This window comes from Mustela erminea, chromosome 11, assembly GCF_009829155.1.
Source record: "Mustela erminea isolate mMusErm1 chromosome 11, mMusErm1.Pri, whole genome shotgun sequence".
Taxonomy (NCBI): domain Eukaryota; kingdom Metazoa; phylum Chordata; class Mammalia; order Carnivora; family Mustelidae; genus Mustela; species Mustela erminea.
The window spans coordinates 68,623,599-68,642,623 of NC_045624.1; the positions used below are offsets into that span (position 1 = coordinate 68,623,599).

Below are 19,025 nucleotides of genomic sequence, written 5' to 3' on the forward strand. Positions count from 1 at the left end.
GCATAGTACTTATCCTGAGTGCTTAGTTTTTAAATGACATTGGTAAAACGAAGGAAATAGTCATTGTTTACTGACACTTTGAGTCAGGCTTCCAATCCCCCAGGACCTCACCTGGTTTGAGCTGAACTACTTCTTAACTCATATAATGATGCAGAGTTGAAAAACACATAAGCCTTAAAAATTACCACATTAAAATACCTGTAATTTCTCCAGTGTGTTAAAAAATGTCATAGTAATGGAGTCTTTGTTACTAGTATTAGTTCATAAACTCGGGTATTATAATTTAAAGTTTAATAAAATAAAGCAGACTGAGGTCAGATGGGAAATGATTCTCTGTAAGGACAGATGAAGTCACAGAACTTCACTGTATGATTTTGATGCATATCCATATCCTGGTACCAATTTCATATACATTTCCAGGAAATAAGTAAAAATAAGTAAAAATCTTGACCTCTAATACTTCAGAAATAATCACCAACCAAATCTCAGTTTCATTTTTCCCATCACTTCTAGCTTCCTATCTTTCTCCCACTTATATCTTTAAAGCCATGGTTTCCACACATTCCTCCCAGATATTTAGTTTGATATTTTTCCTAACTACTAAGCAGATATGTGCTTAGTAGTTAGGAAAAATATCAAACTAAATTTACTAATTTTTCAGATATCCCTTTTTGAAAATAAATTTCAGTAACCACTAAATGTAATAGCTAAGTCACCAATCAATAAGAAATATAAAACCATGCATATTTTAAATCCTCAGGTTTAAAAAGTTCATTAAAAACACAGGTCAAGTTTTTGCATCCTGTTATCGTATTAATGTTCTATGAAGAACTACCACCTAAATTATATTCACAGAACTCCAATATTACTTTTGATAAGTTAAAATTGAGAAAAGACTTACTCCTTATATTCCATTAACTAAGACCCTGGGCTAAACCATTTGGGGGTATAAAGAGGGGTAAAGGTCCCATTTTAACCAACTGAGCCACCAAGGCGTCAAAGGTCCCATTTTACTATCAAGATTTGTGCAAAGTGAATGAGGAAATAAACGTATGCCTTTAAAAGATGAAAGTAATATTCAGTAACCTCAAGGTTAAAAACGTAGTATGAATGATGAATGCAACCAGGAAGAGAGATCACTAGGGGATATGGAGGTCAAGGAGGATTTCTTGGAGGGTAAAGGAGTTGAAATATGTTCCTCAAGATAAGTAGGTTCTAAACAGAAGACAGTATCTTAAACAGAAGAAATGACAGAGAGAAAGGCACAATAATAAAACAATAACTCAAGTCAGTTTTGAAGGAATATGGCTACCCCAGTGTGACTCTACCAAAGCATGAATACAGGGGGAGGTATGTGATAAGACTGGGTGACAAAAGATTTTAATACCAGGATCAAGAGCTTTGATGCTGTACAGAATGGGTGGCCACTGAAGGTGTCTGCAGAGGAGAGGCACATGACGGATGTGGAATTATCACTTCTACCCAAAGGTCCCAGATCTTCCAGGACTTGAGTTACACAGAATGAGTTCATTCCTTTTGCCACGATAGCCCTTCCTAGATTTGAAAACTGCTATTATTTTCCTCCACCCGGAGGAAGTATACAAAGGACAGACTGAAAAAGGGAGAGACTGAAGTCCGGAGATAGCTGAGATGCCATTTATAATTTTTAGGAGGCTTGAAATAAAAAAAGGGCGGCTATGATTTCATGGAACTGAAAACTTCCTTGCAACGGAAAAATGTTCTTATAAAAAAAGAAAGAAAAAAGAAAAATGTTCTACAACTTGAATGCATATCTTACTGATTTCACTTTAAAATTCACTTCAAATCTTAATGGACAGCTTTACAACCAAAGTTCTCTACTGACAGAGGAAAGTGCTGTCTCAAGAAAAGACAGCAATCTGCAGAAAGACAGTCCCGTTTCCTGAGCGAGCCCACCCACGCAGCTCTAAGAGAGCCATCAGACGGTTCTTCCTGTGCTTTTTCCAATTATTTCACACACTTTTTTCAGGACTATGGGTAGTCTTGAAGCATCAACATAGCACCCATAAAAGTCACTGATGTTGTATTCCTTAAACACTTCCTTCAGCATGAAAGGGTATTTTCCAACTGAAAATGTCTAAATTCTAAAACTTAAACTCATGTTTGTGCAACATAAAACCCACTGCAATAAAATCTCCATGTTACCCTCTTTACAGCAATATTGATTCATTGATATTTCAGAGTATTTGGCCATGACACTCTGATGATAACACTAAAACATTTTGATAACGGCCCATACTAATGTCACCTATGTGTACCTTTGTAGGATTGATGGGAAAATATTAAGACATAAGCAACACAATATTTAAAAATAAATACCCTATGACCAAATAAAATGGATTTCAAACCTTGATCTTAGTTGGCTCAGGACTATTTTCTTCTCTGTTTTCTTAGCTACAATTTTCAGAACCCCCAGGACAGGATATATATTTCAAGGATGAAAAGAATGTACCCTCTGTCCTATTAAGTTGGCAGAGTTACAATTTATCGAAGATTAGTCCTATAAAGTCTATAAAGAGATTTATTTAAATGCATGTATTAACCTCAAATAATTTAGCCAGTTTATCTAAAAACATGTAGCATTGAATATATGTACAATCATTTCAATTTCAATTTACAGTATTACATGTTTTATTAAAAGGATTTAGAGTCTAAATCCATGTTTGTTGAGGACTTAAGTAGAAATTTTATGCAGTTAGGCACACTAACATAGCTCAATAATTAACCATATTGAGTCACACTGTACATTTCATATCTTTGTGTCATCCTAAATTACCATCATTTTTGGTCTTATATTACATTTGCATAAACTAATTATAATAAAGAAGGAAACATTAAAAATTAAGGCAAGTATTAAGTATTTAGATAAAATCTTCATTGTAATTACATAAGATGATAGGTATAATCTAGAAAACTAAAATATAACAAAATGTTAAATAATAAAATTATACATATCTGAAGACACATATTTACCTGACATTGCCCTTGGTGTTTCTGAGAACAGTTGCAGCAAAATTCTGTGTGACACCCACCAAGCTGATTCCATCCACTTCCACAATCTGGTCATTGACTTGTATTCTTTGGAAAGAGGAGAGAAATTAACCACAATTAACTTTTCTGATAGTACATTACCATTTTCAATACATGAGTTGACAAAATACTTGATTTTTATGATACTCTTACTGACCTGAAATTTGTCTTTTATCCACAAGCTCCCAATCTTAGTCAAATACTTAATATTTTTAAAACATTGTTTTGAAAAACAGATTGTTTTGAAAAGCAATACTAAATGGAGAGATTCAGGTCACCCAACATTCGTATTCCTATCACAACAAATTGACAACTGCTAACATATGACATACTTACATCCTTTCTTGTCCTTAATGAATTACATAAAACCTAAAAGATCCAGCTGAAATTTGCTGTGGGCTTCCTCCCTGGTCCTTCTTCCCACCACTCCTCTTCAGGAAAAAACATCAAGAACTGCAGGGAATCCTTCCTATTCAAGTTGTACGCTTAACACAGATAATACTCATAACTGTATGTATGTATGTATGTGTGCACACATGTATGTAAATGTATATGTTTATGTTTAAGAGCATATATATTACTAGTGTTCTTTAATGTTCTTTCTTATTTATTGTTCTTTAATGTTTAGTGTTCTTTATGCATGTTTTATACATACCATTTTTTAAAATTTTTATTTTATTTTATTTTATTTCAGTGTTCCAGAATTCATTATTTATGCACCACCCTGGTGCTCCATGCAATATGTGCCCTCCGTAATACCCACCACCAGGCTCACCAAACACCCCACCCCCCTCCCCTCCAAAACCCTAAATTTCTGAGAGTCCACAGTCTCTTATGGTTTGTCTCCCTCTCAAATTACCCCCGTTCACTTCTCCTCTGGTTCCATACAAATTTTAGGATTGTTTGTTCCAGCTCTTTGAAAAATGCCAGTGGCATTTTGATTGGAGTGGCATTGAAAGTATAGATGGCTCTAGGCAGTAAAGACATTTTAACAATGTTTATTCTTCCGATCCAAGAGCTCGGAATCTTGGAATCCAAGATCTTCCATCTTTTTGTGTCTTCTTCAATTTCTTTCATGAGTGTTCTGTAGTTCTTTGAGTAAAGATCCTTTACCTCTTTGGTTAGGTTTATTCCCAGGTATCTTATAGTACTTGGTGCTATAGTAAATGGAATCAATACTCTAATTTCCCTTTCTATATTTTCATTGTTAGTGTATAAGAAAGCAACTGATTTCTGTACATTGATTTTGTATCCTGCCACATTACTGAATTACTGTATGAGTTCTAGTAGTTTGGGGGTGGAGTCTTTTGGGTTTTCCATATAAAGTCTCATGTCATCTGGGAAGAGAGAGAAATTGACTTCTTCTTTGCCAATCTGAATACCTTTTATTTCTTTTGTTGTCTGATTGCTGTTGCTAGGAATTCTAGTACTATGTTGAATAACAGTGGCGAGAATGGACATCTTTGTCATGTTCCTGATCACAAAGGGAAGGCTTCTCAGCTTTTACCCATTGAGGATGATATTCGCTGTGGGTTTTTCATAGATAGATTTTATGAAGTTGAGGAATGTTCCCTCTATCCCTATACTTTGAATCGTTTTAATCAGGAACGGATGCTGTATCTTGTCAAATGCTTTTTCTGCATCAATTGAGAGGAGCATGTGGTTCTTCTCTCTTCTCTTATTGATTTATTCCATCACATTGATTGATTTGCGAATGTTGACCCACCCTTGCATCCAATGGATAAATCCCACCTGGTCATGGTGGATAATCTTTTTAATGTACTGTTGGATTCCATAAGCTAGGATCTTATTGAGAATCTTGGCATCCATATTCATCAAGGATATTGGTCTGAAATTCTCTTTTTTTGGTGGGGTCTTTGCCTGGTTTGGGGATCAGGGTGATGCTGGCTTCATAAAAAGAGTCTGGAAGTTTTTCTTCTGTTTCTATTTTTTGAAACAGCTTCAAGAGAATAGGTATTATTTCTTCTTTGAATGGTAGACTTCTCCAGGGAATCTGTCAGGTCTGAGCTCTTGTTTTTTGGAAGATTTTTGCTCACTGCTTCAATCATGTTACTAGATATTGGTCTATTCAGGTTGACAATTTCTTCCTGATTCAGTTTTGGAAGTTCATAAGTTTTGGAAGTTTGCCAAGAATGCATCCATTTCATTTAGGTTGCTTAACTTATTGGCATATAACTGTTGATAATAATTTCTGATGATCGTTTCTATTTCCTTGGTATTAGTCATGATCTCTCCCTTTTCATTTATAATTTTATTAGTTTGGATCCTCTCTCTTTTCTTTTGGATTAGTTTGCCCAGGGGGTTATCTATCTTATTGATTCTTTCAAAAAAACAGCTTCTACTTTTGCTGATGTGTTCTACTTTATCTCTAGTTCCTATCTCATTGCTGCTCTAATCTTGATTACTTCCCTTCTTGTGTGTGAGATTGGCTTAATTTGTTGTTGATTCTCCAGTTCTTTAAGGTATAAAGAGAGCTGGTATATTCTGGATTTTTCCAGAAAAATAGGAGGCTTGGATGGCTATTTCCCCCTAGGACCACCTTTGCCATATCCCATAGGTTTTGGACCAAAGTGTCTTCATTCTCATTGGTTTCCACGAATTGTTTAAGTTCTTCTTTGGTTTCCTGGTTGATCCAAACATTCTTACACAAGGTAGTCCTTAGCTTCCAAGTGTTTGAATTCCTTCCAAGCTTTTTCTTTTGGTTGAGTTCCAGTTTCAAAGAATTGCGGTCTAAGAATATGCAGGGAATAATCTCAGTCGTTTGGTATTGGTTGAGCCCTGATTTGTGACCCAGGATGTAGTCTATTCTGTTGAAAGTTCCATGTGCACTCGAGAAGAGTGAGTATTCTGTTGTTTTAGGGTGGAATGTTCTGTATATACCTATGAGGTCCATCTGGTCCAACGAGTAGAGAGTCCAGATAGGGACCCTCAACTCTACGGTCAAAGAATCTCTGACAAAACAGGAAAAAATATACAGTGGAATAAAGACAGTCTCTTCAATAAATGGTGTGGGGAAAATTGGACAGCTATGTATAGAAGAATGAAACTCGACCATTCTCTTACACCATACACCAAGATAAACTCGAAATGGGTAAGAGACCTCAACGTGAGGCAGGAATCTATCAAAATCCTAGAGGAGAACATAGGCAGTAACCTCTTTGACATCGACCACAACAACTTCTTTCAAGACATGTCTCCAAAGGAAACAAAAGCGGAAATGAACTTTTGGGACATTCATCAAGATCAAAAGCTTGGGACTTCATCAAGATCAAAAGCTTCTGCACAACAAAGGAAATGGTCAACAAAACAAGGAGGCAACCCATGGAATGGGAGAAGATATTCGCAAATGACAACACAGACAAAGGGCTGATATCCAAGATCTATAAAGAACTCCTCAAACTCAACCCCCACAAAACAGATAATCACGTCGAAAAAATGGGCAGAAGACATGAACAGACACTTCTCCAAAGAAGACATACAAATGGCTAACAGACCATGAAAAAATGTTCATCATCATTAGCCATTAGGGAGATTCAAATCCAAACCACATTGAGATACCACCTTACACCAGTTAGAATGGCCAAAATTAACAAGACAGTAAACAATAAGTGTTAGAGAGGATGTGGAGAAAGGGGAATCCTCTTACACTGCTGGTGGGAATGCAAGTTGGTGCAGTCACTTTGCAAAACAGAGTGGAGATTCCTTAAGAAATTAAAAATAGAGCTACCGTATGACCCTGCATTTGCACTACTGGGTATTTACCCCAAAGAAACAGATGTAGTGAAAAGAAAGGCCATCTGTACCCCAATGTTCACAGCAGCAATGGCCACAGCCGCCCAACTATGGAATGAATCAAGATGCCCTTCAATGGACAAATGGATAAAGAAGATATGGTCCATGTATACAATGGAGCATTATGCCTCCATCAGAAAGGATGTATACCCAACTTTTGTATCAACATGGACTGGACTGGAGGAGATTATGCTGAGTGAAATAAGTCAAGCAGAGAGAGTCAATTATCATATGGTTCCACTTACTTGTGGAGCATAAAAAATAACACAGAGGACATTGGGAGATGGAGAGGAGAAGTGAATTGGGGGTAATTTGAGGGGGAGACAAACCATGAGAGCCTGTGGACTCTCAGAAATTAACTGAGAGTTTTGGAGGAGTGGGGGTGGGATGTTTGGTGAGCCTGGTGGTGGGTATTATGGAGGGCATGTATTGCATGGAGCACCGGGTGTGGTGCATAAACAATGAATTCTAAAACGCTGAAAAAAAATAAAATAATATTTATTTTAAAAAAGTTTTAACATTTTGCCATTCTGCATTTAGGTTGTTAACTACCTGGAACTTATTTTTTATTATACTATGTGTTAGCAATATATTTTTATGTTTTCAAGTGTTATAAATAAATACCTTAATAACATTTTTACTAAGGGTTCATTTTTCCTCCACTGATTTGTAGTGCTGCATCTGTCTGGGTTTAAAATGTGCATCAACATGTTTTGGGTTTTCTATTAGGTTCTACTTGTCTATCTCTGCACACTCTATCACTTCCTAATTAGTTTTGACATTTCATAGGATAATTCCCTCCACCTTGTTCATTGTCCTCAGATTTTTCTGCTCAATTTTTGAGCTTTTTCTCTGCATAATTAGTTTAAGACTTACTTGCCAAGTTCTCTAAAAACACTTGTTGAGGTCTTAATAAAATCATACTGATTTTTAGATTAGTTTGGAGAACACTGACATCTTTATCATATTGAGGCTTCCCATCAATAATCCTTGTGCCACTATAATAACTCTGGACAAGTGCTGGGTATATCATATGTTTTTGCCATCTGTTAAGAAGAGTTATTTAAAGCTTGAAAATAAGAATAAAAAGAAGAGTTAACCTGTCTTTTCAATATGATTAAGGTGCATATTTAGCAGGTCCACCCAAGGATAATTTGGGGGAATGTATTTTCATTGATCCACTGTTTAAAATTGATTAAAATCCTGGATATATTTAAGTTGCATGTTAATTTGCAGATTTTTCTGTCTGGAATAAATTCAGGTACTTTCCTTCTGTTAGAAAAGATAATCCCATAGGCCATGGTTTATTTCCCTGTAGAATATTAACTAGTTTATATCTAACTTAGTAATGTTATTCTAATACTACTTTATTAACTTGTCTTTAACTACGTACTTCCTAAATGTCCTTTGAATCACATTTACCACATCTCATTGGTTCTCTCATTAATTAGTGAGTTAAGTAAAGTCTAATCCGTGTTCATTTTATATGTATGAAAGTCATTTTTTTTAACTCTCTGAATATTAGCCTACGATGGCTTTGGAGCTTCTACCCAAGATGCCAGAGTGGATTCACAAAGCCAGGGCAACTGTTCCCACAGAAATACACACTGCGGGCTGGTTAAGCCCCCGCATAATTGCTTGGGCCCCAGACGGATTCTAAAGCAGCAACAGAGTACTATCTTTGTTTTTTCCTAATGTAGTATAGTATTGAAGTTTTTTCTGACTTTGGCCATTTTGGTTCTGGATCGAGTTTGCTCTACACAACAATGAAAAATAATTCCCCACTGGTAGCAGCAATGAATAGGAGTGTAATTTTATATTCTGACCATTCGAGACAGCTATTGGGACTATAGGGATCTATTATCTCTCATGGGAGAGATGATTTTAAAAAATTTTAAGTTACTATCCTTTAAATTTTTTTTTTTTGTCTGTTTGCGGGCTTCAACTATTTCATAAAAAAATTTCCTGAACACTAGAAAGGAAAATAGCCCTTTGAAATCTTTTTTTTTTTTTTTTTTTTTTTTGGACTGGTGAATTTTTGTATTTCTTTGATTACTTAACGCTGTTTCTGAGGTTGCCGAACTGAAGTGACAAATTCTCTGTGTTGCTGTAACTGAGAAAAGCCATTATCTCTCACTGTGTATGCATGAAATATGTCCCTAACATAGAAGGGTATTAATAAATTAAATTATAAAGTCTTGGAAGTTAAAGGAATGATAACCTGGTTCACAGAGAATAGCAAGCACTCTCATAAATCTTACATTCTAGTATCTAATGAAAAGTTCAAACATGCTAGACATTTAAGAAAAAAATATTTCTTAAAGATTCTGCTAGAAGCTCAGCAATATTTTAATAGAAAGCCCAGTTCACAAAGTAAAAGTGAATCTTCAGACAAGTAAGACTAATTTAATAATTTTAGTTTAAGATATATACTTGTGTTTTCTCCATGATTTTGTAAAGGTATGGCTTTGTATTTTCCAAATGAAGAGATTAATCAATCTGTACTTCCTAATATTCTGATATGGATACTGATCAGATTAACAGTACTCCTATAAAAAGCTTAAGACGTATAGGAAAATTAGATTGTGTTTAACTAAACTGAATCATAATCCTGACAAACTTTTATATCGATGATAATTATGTTTTATAGAGTGTCAGCTTAAAACATGATTTCCCAGATTTTTAGTTATCTCCAACGCCTTGGCCATAAAAGCATAGCTTTTAATATATACAACTCTGCTTACATTAAAATGTTACAAAGTTACAAAAAATAAATAAAAAATAAAATGTTACAAAGTTACTCTAGCTTTGCATCATGTTAAGGAATGTGTTTATCTCCACACGTTAAGAAGATGTAAAAATGGAGTGTGTGGCTGCAGAAAATGATAGCTGCTAGTCTGGTACTGCCTGTGCGTAATGGACAATCATTAGCAAGTCCCCATCCACCTAGAAAGGTTGTTAACTAGAAGTTGGTTAAGTAAGCTGTAAGTTAAGAGTAATATGGACAATTGAGATGATGCTAGCAGCAACAGTGACAGAAAAAAATATAATTGTTTGGGTGAGGTAATGGGATGAATTTTTTTTTTTTTTCTTGAGAAAGGATAACAAAAGTTAGACCTACAGTATCAGCCTGTTTTAGGATGTGAGAGAACATAATGAAAACCAAAACTGGAGTGTAAAGCAAGTTGAAGGTATGAAGAAGTGATTTTTATTTGTTTTTATTTGCCTTGGTCCATACCATCTGAGTCCAAAAAGAAGATATAAAATGAGATGAATTTTTTATGAAATGCATTCAGTCTTGAAGGACGGACTGAATTATATTATCCATAATATGATTTAGAAGAAAAGAGAATAGTTTTTCTACTACTAGAGTTACACAGAGTGAGTCAATTCCTATTTCCATGATGGTCCTTCATATATTTGAAAACTGCTATTATGTTCCTCCATTAGGGTTGAGGATGAGAAGAGACTGAAGAAGGGAAAAATTAAAATCAGGAAGACAGTTAAGAAGCTGTTTGCAATCTGTAAAAAGCTTGAAATGGTAACAACACAAAATGATGAACGAGAATTCCTTTTATTTCATATCCTCATCAGCATTTGGTGCTCTCAGTGTTTTGGATTTTGGCCATTCTAATAGTGTAATGGTATCTCATCACTGTTTTAACATGCAATAATTCACAGATTGGGAGAAAACATTTATATATCATATATCTGATATGGGGCTTATGTCTACAGCATTATAAAGATAGTTACAACCCAGTCACAAAAAGACAAACAATCCACTTTAAAAACTAAGGCAAAGAAAGATAATGTAGGATCTCACTTTTTTTTGTAGAATCTAAAAACCAAAACAAACAAGTAAACCAAATACAAGGCTCACAGATACGGAGAACAGATTGGTGGTTGCCACAGGGTAGGGAGGTGGGATGTGGACAGAATGACTGTAGGGGGATCAGCAGGTACAAACCTCCAGCTACAAAATAACTCAGTCATGGGGATGTAATCTACAGCACGGTGACTACAGTTAATAATATGTAAGTTAAGTATTGCATATTTGAAAGCTGCTCTGTGAGTATGTCTTAAAAGTCTTCATCACAAGGAAAAAAATTATAACTATGTCTAGTGATGAATGTTAATTAGATTTACCATGGTTATCATTTCACAATGTATACAAGTCATTATGCTGTACACCTGAAACTAATATAATGTTACATGTCAATTATACCTTAAGAGGAAAAAAAAAGTGGGCCAAAGGATCTGAACAGGGATTTCACCAAAGAAGATACCCAAATGGCCAAGAAGCACATGGAAAAGATCCTTGCCATCAACAGCTATCAGGGAAATGCAAATCAAAACTAAAATAAGATGCCCCTTCATACCCACTCAGAGATGATTATGATCAAAAGACAGATAAGAACAAGTGTTCATGAGGATGTGGAGAAATTGTAACCCTCATACATTACCACAGGCAATGTAACATGGTGCAGCTACTTTGGAAAACCATCCAGCAGTTCCTCAAAAGGTTAAACATAAAGTTACCATGTGACCCAGAAACTCCACTGTTAGGTATATATCAAGAAAAATGAGGACATGTCCACACAAAAATTTATACATAAGCAGCATTACTGATAGCAGTGAAAAAGCAGAAACAACCCAAATATCCATCAACTGATATCAGAATAAACAAAATGAGGCATATCTGTTCAATAGAATATTATTTGGAAATAAAAAGGAAGGAAATGTGATACCTGCTACAACATGGATAAACCTTGAAAGCATTACGCTACTGAAAAAAAGTCAGTCACAAAAGACCAATATATATTGCATGATTCCATTAATATGAAATGTCTAGAAAAGGCAAATCTCTACAGACAGAAAGTAGATTAGTGCCTAAAGCCAGGAGAAGAGGGAGGAGTTGGGAGAAAAGGAAAATGATTGTAAATGGATATAGAGTTTCTTTCTGGAGTGATCAAAGTGTGCTAAAATTAATTGGTGACACATGTTTTGAATATTCTGGAAACCCATGAATTCTATAATTAAATAAATGAACTGTATGCTATGTGAATTATATCAATAAAATGTTAAAAATTCATCTTAAAGAACAACTTTATCCAAAACACCACCAGCTTTGTCATTCCCATAAAATGTATTTCTAAATCACTTAGTGTAGCTATCAAGTTTCTTCAGCACTGGGTCTTAATCTCATTCTGACATTTTTATCCCACATTATCCTTCTTGATATTTAACAGTATTATCATCCGTCCCCATTTGCGTCCACCCTTCACCATGCACAAGACTAGAGTACTGTACCTCTAAGAAATAGGAATGGTGCTGAAGTTTAAGAACTTTTGGTTGGTAATTGGGCTAGAGGGTGGGCTCCTTAAATATTAATAGGTAGATCAAATACTAGAGTGAATTAATAATTCTAGTATACAGCATATGTTTCCCTTCTTCCCCTTTGATCTCTGTGGTCGAGGGACCCAACTCTGTTTTCCCATAGAGCAGGTCCAGGACCACTTTTTTCTTTCTTTCTTTCTTTCTTTCTTTTCTTTTTTTTAAGATTTTATTTACTTATGTGAGAGAGAGAGGGGGGAGATTGAGAGAACAAACATGAGGAGGGGTAGAGGGAGAAGCAGACCCCTGCAGAGCCGGGAGCCCAACTTGGTACTTGATCCCAGGACCCTGAGATCATGACCTGATCCAAAGGAAATGGTATTTCAATGCTGTTTTAGTTTGCATTCACTGATGACTAGGGATTTTGAACATATTTTCATATGCTATTGGCCATACATATATTCTTTGTGAAATGGCTGTCAAATCTTTGGTCCGTAATTTTAAAAATCGGGTTGCTGTTATTTCCTTGTAAATGTTCTTCATATTCTGTATGTGTGTTTTGCAAATATTTTCTCCTTACCTGTAACTGTGTCTCTCAAAGTAAAAAAAAGTTGTGATTTTTAATGAAATTCAGTTTGCCAGTTTTTTCTTTGATGGTCCGAGCTTTTTGTGAGCTGTCTCAGAAACTTTTATTTAATGTGATGATACAAAAACTTTCACCTATGCGTTCTTTTAGAGCTTTCATAGTTTGAACTCTAACATCTAGATCTAGGATTGATTTTGATTAATTAATCAAAGTTAATTAATTATGGTGTGATAACATTTGTGCTCAGGTATTTTTTCTCCTCATATGGATAACTAATTTTTTTTCTGCTAGTTGTTGAAAAGACTGTACACTTTAGCACTGAGTTATTCTGGCACTTTTATTGAAAGTCAACAACTACATATGTCTCAATCTATTGCTTACTTTCTATTCCACATTTTTTATTTTATACGAATATCACATAGTCTTGGTTACTGAGGCTTCATAATAAGTCTTATAAAATCAGATAAGGTCAGTCCTCTAATTTTATTCTTTTTCAGAATTTTTATTCTAGGTCCCTCACATTTCCATATGCATTTTAGAACCAGCTAACCAATTTCTTTAAAAAAAAAAAAATGCCCACTGGGATTTTAACTGATATTTCTTTGAATCTACAGATGAATACAAGGGTATGTGACATCTTAACGATATTGACAACACCTGTTATAAACATTGCTATGTATCCATTTATTTACCTAGCATATTTCCTATTACCATCAGCTAGTATCAACTCAACTACATTTTCATTTTTGTCCAACAACTCCCTCACATAGCTAAGAACTGTAAGGCAAGCCGTATCCTGAAAAGACTGTTCACTTTCCTGCCTTTGTATCCTCTATGAAACATGTGCCCATGTATCCCTTCATCTTCTCAAAAGCTTTCTCCTAAAAGCCCAGCTCAAATGTTAACTTCTCTTTGAGTATTAATCTATTTACCCAAGCCCAGTGATCTCTTCCATCCTTTGAACCTCTTCTATACCATATGTTTTATACCTTCATCTAATGTTACATGTTACCAGATAAATGTTTATTATTTATTGAGGTATAAGGTCTCCCTAAGCAAATAGATTGCCAACCTCATGGGTCTGACATCTGAGTCCAGAGCAATAATTATATACTGTTCATGTTATTAAACGATTTTGGAGAATGAGAGAAAAGAAAAGAGTTCCTTTTATGTGTAGTTTGTTCTCTGGATAGGACAAAAGTTAAATGTCCACTTTTAGGATAACATTTTTTTTATACACTGCTGTTGGTTAGACTCAAAAGAGACAAATATCCTAATTATTGCCTCCCTTTCCATCATTCTATTTTTACCAATCTCTTTTCTGTAACAACATCTTCTCTTGGCCAGTTGTCATTTAAGTATTTTTTTTCTCAGAGACAGTCTAGAAAACATCTGTCTTGATTAAATCTTACTTAATTTTAGTAGCATTTTTTAAAAACTTTCTATCTTTGTTTCTGTGTACACATAATTTGTGTAATATAATATAACATTTCCTTTATGAAAGTCATTTTGTTGTGTAGGGTTGTGTTGGGAGTGAGGACGTTGAGTTTTAAGTTGATTCTAAACTACTTTCATGGCCAAAATTATGACTTTATTTCTTCCTAACCTTTACATAAAATCTAGTGGAATGCTATCAGGCAGTATACGCTTGCTTCCTCAATGCTTCTGAATGACCAGTGACCGTTGTAAACCCATGGCATTTCTCCAAGAAACATCCATGGCAGTTCAAGTGCATGATTTACCAGTAGAAATTCTTTCTCTTTCAACTCTTTAAAATATAGTTTGTGTTTTGAAACACCAAGTTAAAGTTGAATTATAGAATTTGAACAATGAACACAGCTGGCCTTTGGGGAAGGGGTGGGAAGTAAAGCTGAAAAGCTCAAACTCTCAAAACGAATGTCATTGTTATGCTTTTATGAAATGAAAAGGTGGTACGGTGTTCTAATCGGGCAAGAGCATTTGAGAAGGTAGACATTTTTAAAATAGATAAAAGTCAAGGATGGGTGTGGGAACTACTAAGTACAGGGCAGAAAACTTCTAAAACAGGTTTTCTTTGTAAGCCAATACATACAGGGCTAGCATTTACTGGGGAGGAAATAAAAGTCAAAGCAAAATACAGGTTTTTTACATTGTCAACAGACAGAGTAATTAGAGTTGGAAGAAAATGAGGATGATGATTTTCTTAATGGACAAGAATAAAGGAAGTACAAGAAAAGTCAAAGAAATTTCTGAAATATACATCCTTGTACAGGATAATTTAGATAAAATGCAATGCAACAAATACAATTAGAGGGACATTTCTAAGTACTCTAATCAGAAGGAAGATAGCAAAAGTGCTAGAAAAATATAAGTAGAGAAAATAATATGCTTGCTTCATTGATTTGATTGATTCATTCAGTCAGTAATTTAGCAAAAGTGAGTCGATCCTGACTGTACTCCAAGAACAGTGAGAGTCACTGGGATACAGAATATCACACATACACACCCACACACACACAAATATTTGCAGAAGTACAGGGATATGTGTGTATGTTGAAGGAACTGGAGAGACGGAGAGTGTGAAATATTTCAGTAAGTGTGCTAAGAAAGGTATGAACAAAATAAGTTCACATTAACAGAGGAGGGCTACTGACTCTGTGAGGTGAGGGTCAAGTGGAACCAGAGCAAAGAAAAAACTGAAAATAGATGGATTCACAATGAAGTCATGGTGTTTTTGCAAATAAGCCAAGAAAGTCATCAGCTATAGTATACAATGCTATCAAAATAAACAAAAAGAAATGGAAAAGTGACCCTCACAGAGACTAGAGATTATTGGAAATTACCTTTAGGAAGAGTAACAGAACACACTAAAGTCACAGGAAATTTGCCCCCAAAAGACTGAATCTTAGAAGTGGCATCAAGCCACTCATACATGGGTTCTAGTGCTTATTCAAAGTCTCGTGCTAGCATGCTGCTCTAAAAGTCACCAGAAATACAACTGTGGTCCTTGCTCTTAATGACTTAACCATAAACCTATGGATATTCACTCAATACACATGACATGATGACAAACAAGTAAACCTAAATGCATGTGCTATAGCCCATTACATTCAAGTATACAGAGGCCAAGCGTTCCGCTGGGCTCCACCAGGGACAGTTGAATGGCTTCAGTGATGAACTGGACACTAAGGTTACCCTTGATGTAAAAGGTAACACAATGTTGAGAAAAATACTATTTGGGGCAAGGTGGAGAGTATGAAAGAAGTATGGTAGTAAGAAAAGAGTTGCCTAGAGCTAAATTTCAATCCCGAAGCTTCCACTTATTGATGATCTACTGAAAGTCCCCAATGCTCTTTCCCATCTGTATGTTGTTTGGTTTTGTTGTTGTTGTTTTGTTTTTGTTTTAAGAGTTTAAATTGGATAAATTTTAAAAGATTGAAATCATACAAAGTATCTTTTCTGATCACATAAAATGAAAACAGAAATCAGTGACAAAAAGAAAACCAAAGAAAATTAAAAGGTATGTGAAATTAAACAACACACTTCTAAACAATCAATGAATCAAAGGAAATTAGTTTTTTCAGGAATACTTTTAAGTCTGTGTGATGTAGAGAAATGGAAAAAGCAATGACTGAAAGATAGAAAAAGAAAAGAGCTAGAAAGCAGATGGTAGATTGAGATGCATATTTCTACAAAGTAGCCCTGGGAAGAGAGAAGGAAATCTGCCTTAGAGAAAATCCAGACCCACCCACCCACCCTGCTAGCACACTGAAAGTGAAGGAGGAATAAAGGAGACTGAGGAGTTGAGCTACAGGGTCTCAGGTGCTGGTGGTAAAACAAAGTCAGATCTATGAAAACTGGAAAAGCAATGAACTCTTGGAAAAAGTATTGGAGAATGAGAAATGCCATTTAAATGCATATCACCACCATGAGGATAAAACAAATTCACAAGCATTTTCCTAATGCTTAGGAGTTTGTGAGGAGTCAGCAAAAGGTATTCTACTAAAATGTACATAATATGCAAAATGCTAAATGTAAATGAACAGTACTGTATCTATTATAGCAAAACTTTAAGATGTGTAATTGATAGTCTTTTAGAACACATTTTGATTGCCTTATTTGTTAAATGTTTATTTAGATGCTTTCATTCACTTACCTCAGACCACAGTTTTCTTAATCCCATTTTCTTTATTTTCTAAGATTTATTAATCAATTTAAGAGTGCACATGCAAGTGGGGTAAAGGAACAGAGAGGGAGGGAGAGGGCCAAGCCCACTCCCCACTGAGCCAGGGAGCCTTAAGGGGGACTAGACCCCACAACCCTGAGATCAGAACCTTAGTCAAAATCAAGAGTCCTTAACCGACTGAGCCACCTAGGCATTCCTTAATCCCATTTTCTATGAAACCTTAAGTTTGTTCAACTATAAATTCCTGAAAAAATTAATTCTTAGTTTAGATAAAGAAGGTCTACTATAACTACCGTGCTGGTTGTAATATTAGCAAAAATCTATGTAAAGGGGTTTACACAGTAATTAATGTATTATATGGTCTTAAATCACTGTAGTTATAGTAATTATTATTTCAACTAAGATGTGGAGGGAGGCTGGGGAAGGAAACCAGTGCAGACAATGTACTCTTCTGGACTGAAGCGGACAACTGAATGGGCATTTAAATAACAGGTATTCAAAGTCAGTAAGACATTGCGCTCTGACTGGCAAAAAAAAAAAAAAGGAGCACAACTACACACTATTATTCACCAAGACTATACAAACGAAGTGATAACTGTAGAACAATCTTGGAAAAAGGTAAGGATAAACCGGAAAGATGATCTGAAAGAAGCCCTACACAAACATCGGCACAGTAAGAAAAAGATTTGGTCCAGTGATACGGCTCAAAGAATGAACAGAAAAGAAGAATCTGAGGAACATTCCAAAGAAAGAAATATCCAATATAGGAAGATATTACATAGGTAAAGTAAATGAGAGAAGAAAGGATGACTAGAAAGTTTTACATCTAAAGTAATGAAAAATAGGGTCAATACAGAAAAAAAAAACAGGTTGTTCAGATCAAGGGGAAGGAAGAAAAAAAATGAAAAAAGGAATTCAATTTATGTTGAATTTGAGATGAAAGTAAGATGATATAAGTGAATAGGTTCTATAGGCACGAAGGCTGGGGTACGAATTTGGGAGTAATTTCTAGAGTCATTTAAAAAATGAGTTCACTGACTGAATATAAAAATGAGTTTAGGAAGCTAATTTGAGAGAGAAACATTCTTCTAATACAGAGTGAAAAATAAGAGGCAAAGGATCTATATAGCTGTCTCTCTCTCTCTGTCCCTCTCTCATCCTTGTTTCTCTCTCTCTCTCTCTCTCTCTCTCCCTCACACACACACACACACACACACACACACACACACGTGCATGCAAACACACATACCCCCAACAAAACAACAACAAAAACAAAACCGAGGATGGAAGCATAGACCTAGTTAGAGATAAGTGATTATACTATGACACTGAAAAGTTTAAGAAGATCAGATCTAAGAAGAAGTTTCTGGATGTCTCAAAAATTAGGTAAATAATTTTCAAAGCAATAAATCTGACAGAAAATTAAGGGTATAAACTTAATACAAATTTTTACTGTGTTTAAGTTTAGAGTTGCACTTTAATTCTGGTTTTTGTATTTGATTGTTTTTGTTATCAAACCGGGGGGGCAGGAGAGAAAACTCCATGTAGGCGAGAAGTGAAGGCAGTTGGTCTGCACCACCTGCCTTCTTCGCGAAGATCAGCACTGAAAGAACAGATGAAAGCACAGTTGTAAGAAATGTAACAGGAAACCAACAAATGGAAAATAATTTACAGGAAAAAAAAAGACATACAGGTGTCCAGTAAATATCCTAAGAGGCTCATAAATAAGAAATTAAAATTTAAAAGCAATATCTCACATCAATTTATTAAAGATTTTATAACATGACATTTAGTCTTGCTGAGGGTGCAGTGCAGTACAGGGTTGCTGACACTGCTAAGGGGGTACAAACTGATCAACCTTGTTGAAGGGCAGCTTAGCAATGTGTTTCTAAAGCATTTAAAATGTAATGCACCTTGACACAGCAATTCCGCTCCAAGGAAGTAATTTCGAAGAAAGAATCTGAGATAGCCACAATGGTTTTTGTATAAAAATGCTAATCTGATCAACACCTTGAAACAACATACTAGCCTAACAATAAGCAAATGACTTCTCTATAT

General features: G+C 35.2%; 1 protein-coding gene across 10 annotated transcripts in view; it reads right to left on the reverse strand.

Moving 5' to 3' along the window:
• PPP1R9A (protein phosphatase 1 regulatory subunit 9A) overlaps positions 1 to 19,025 on the reverse strand; it is a 304,191-nt gene that overhangs the window by 103,722 nt on the left and 181,444 nt on the right. For all 10 annotated transcript variants that reach the window (XM_032306040.1, XM_032306049.1, XM_032306048.1 and 7 more), the window contains exon 5: positions 3,013 to 3,117. In XM_032306040.1, coding sequence (XP_032161931.1) covers positions 3,013 to 3,117 — 105 coding nt within the window. The remainder of the gene's footprint in view (positions 1 to 3,012; positions 3,118 to 19,025) is intronic.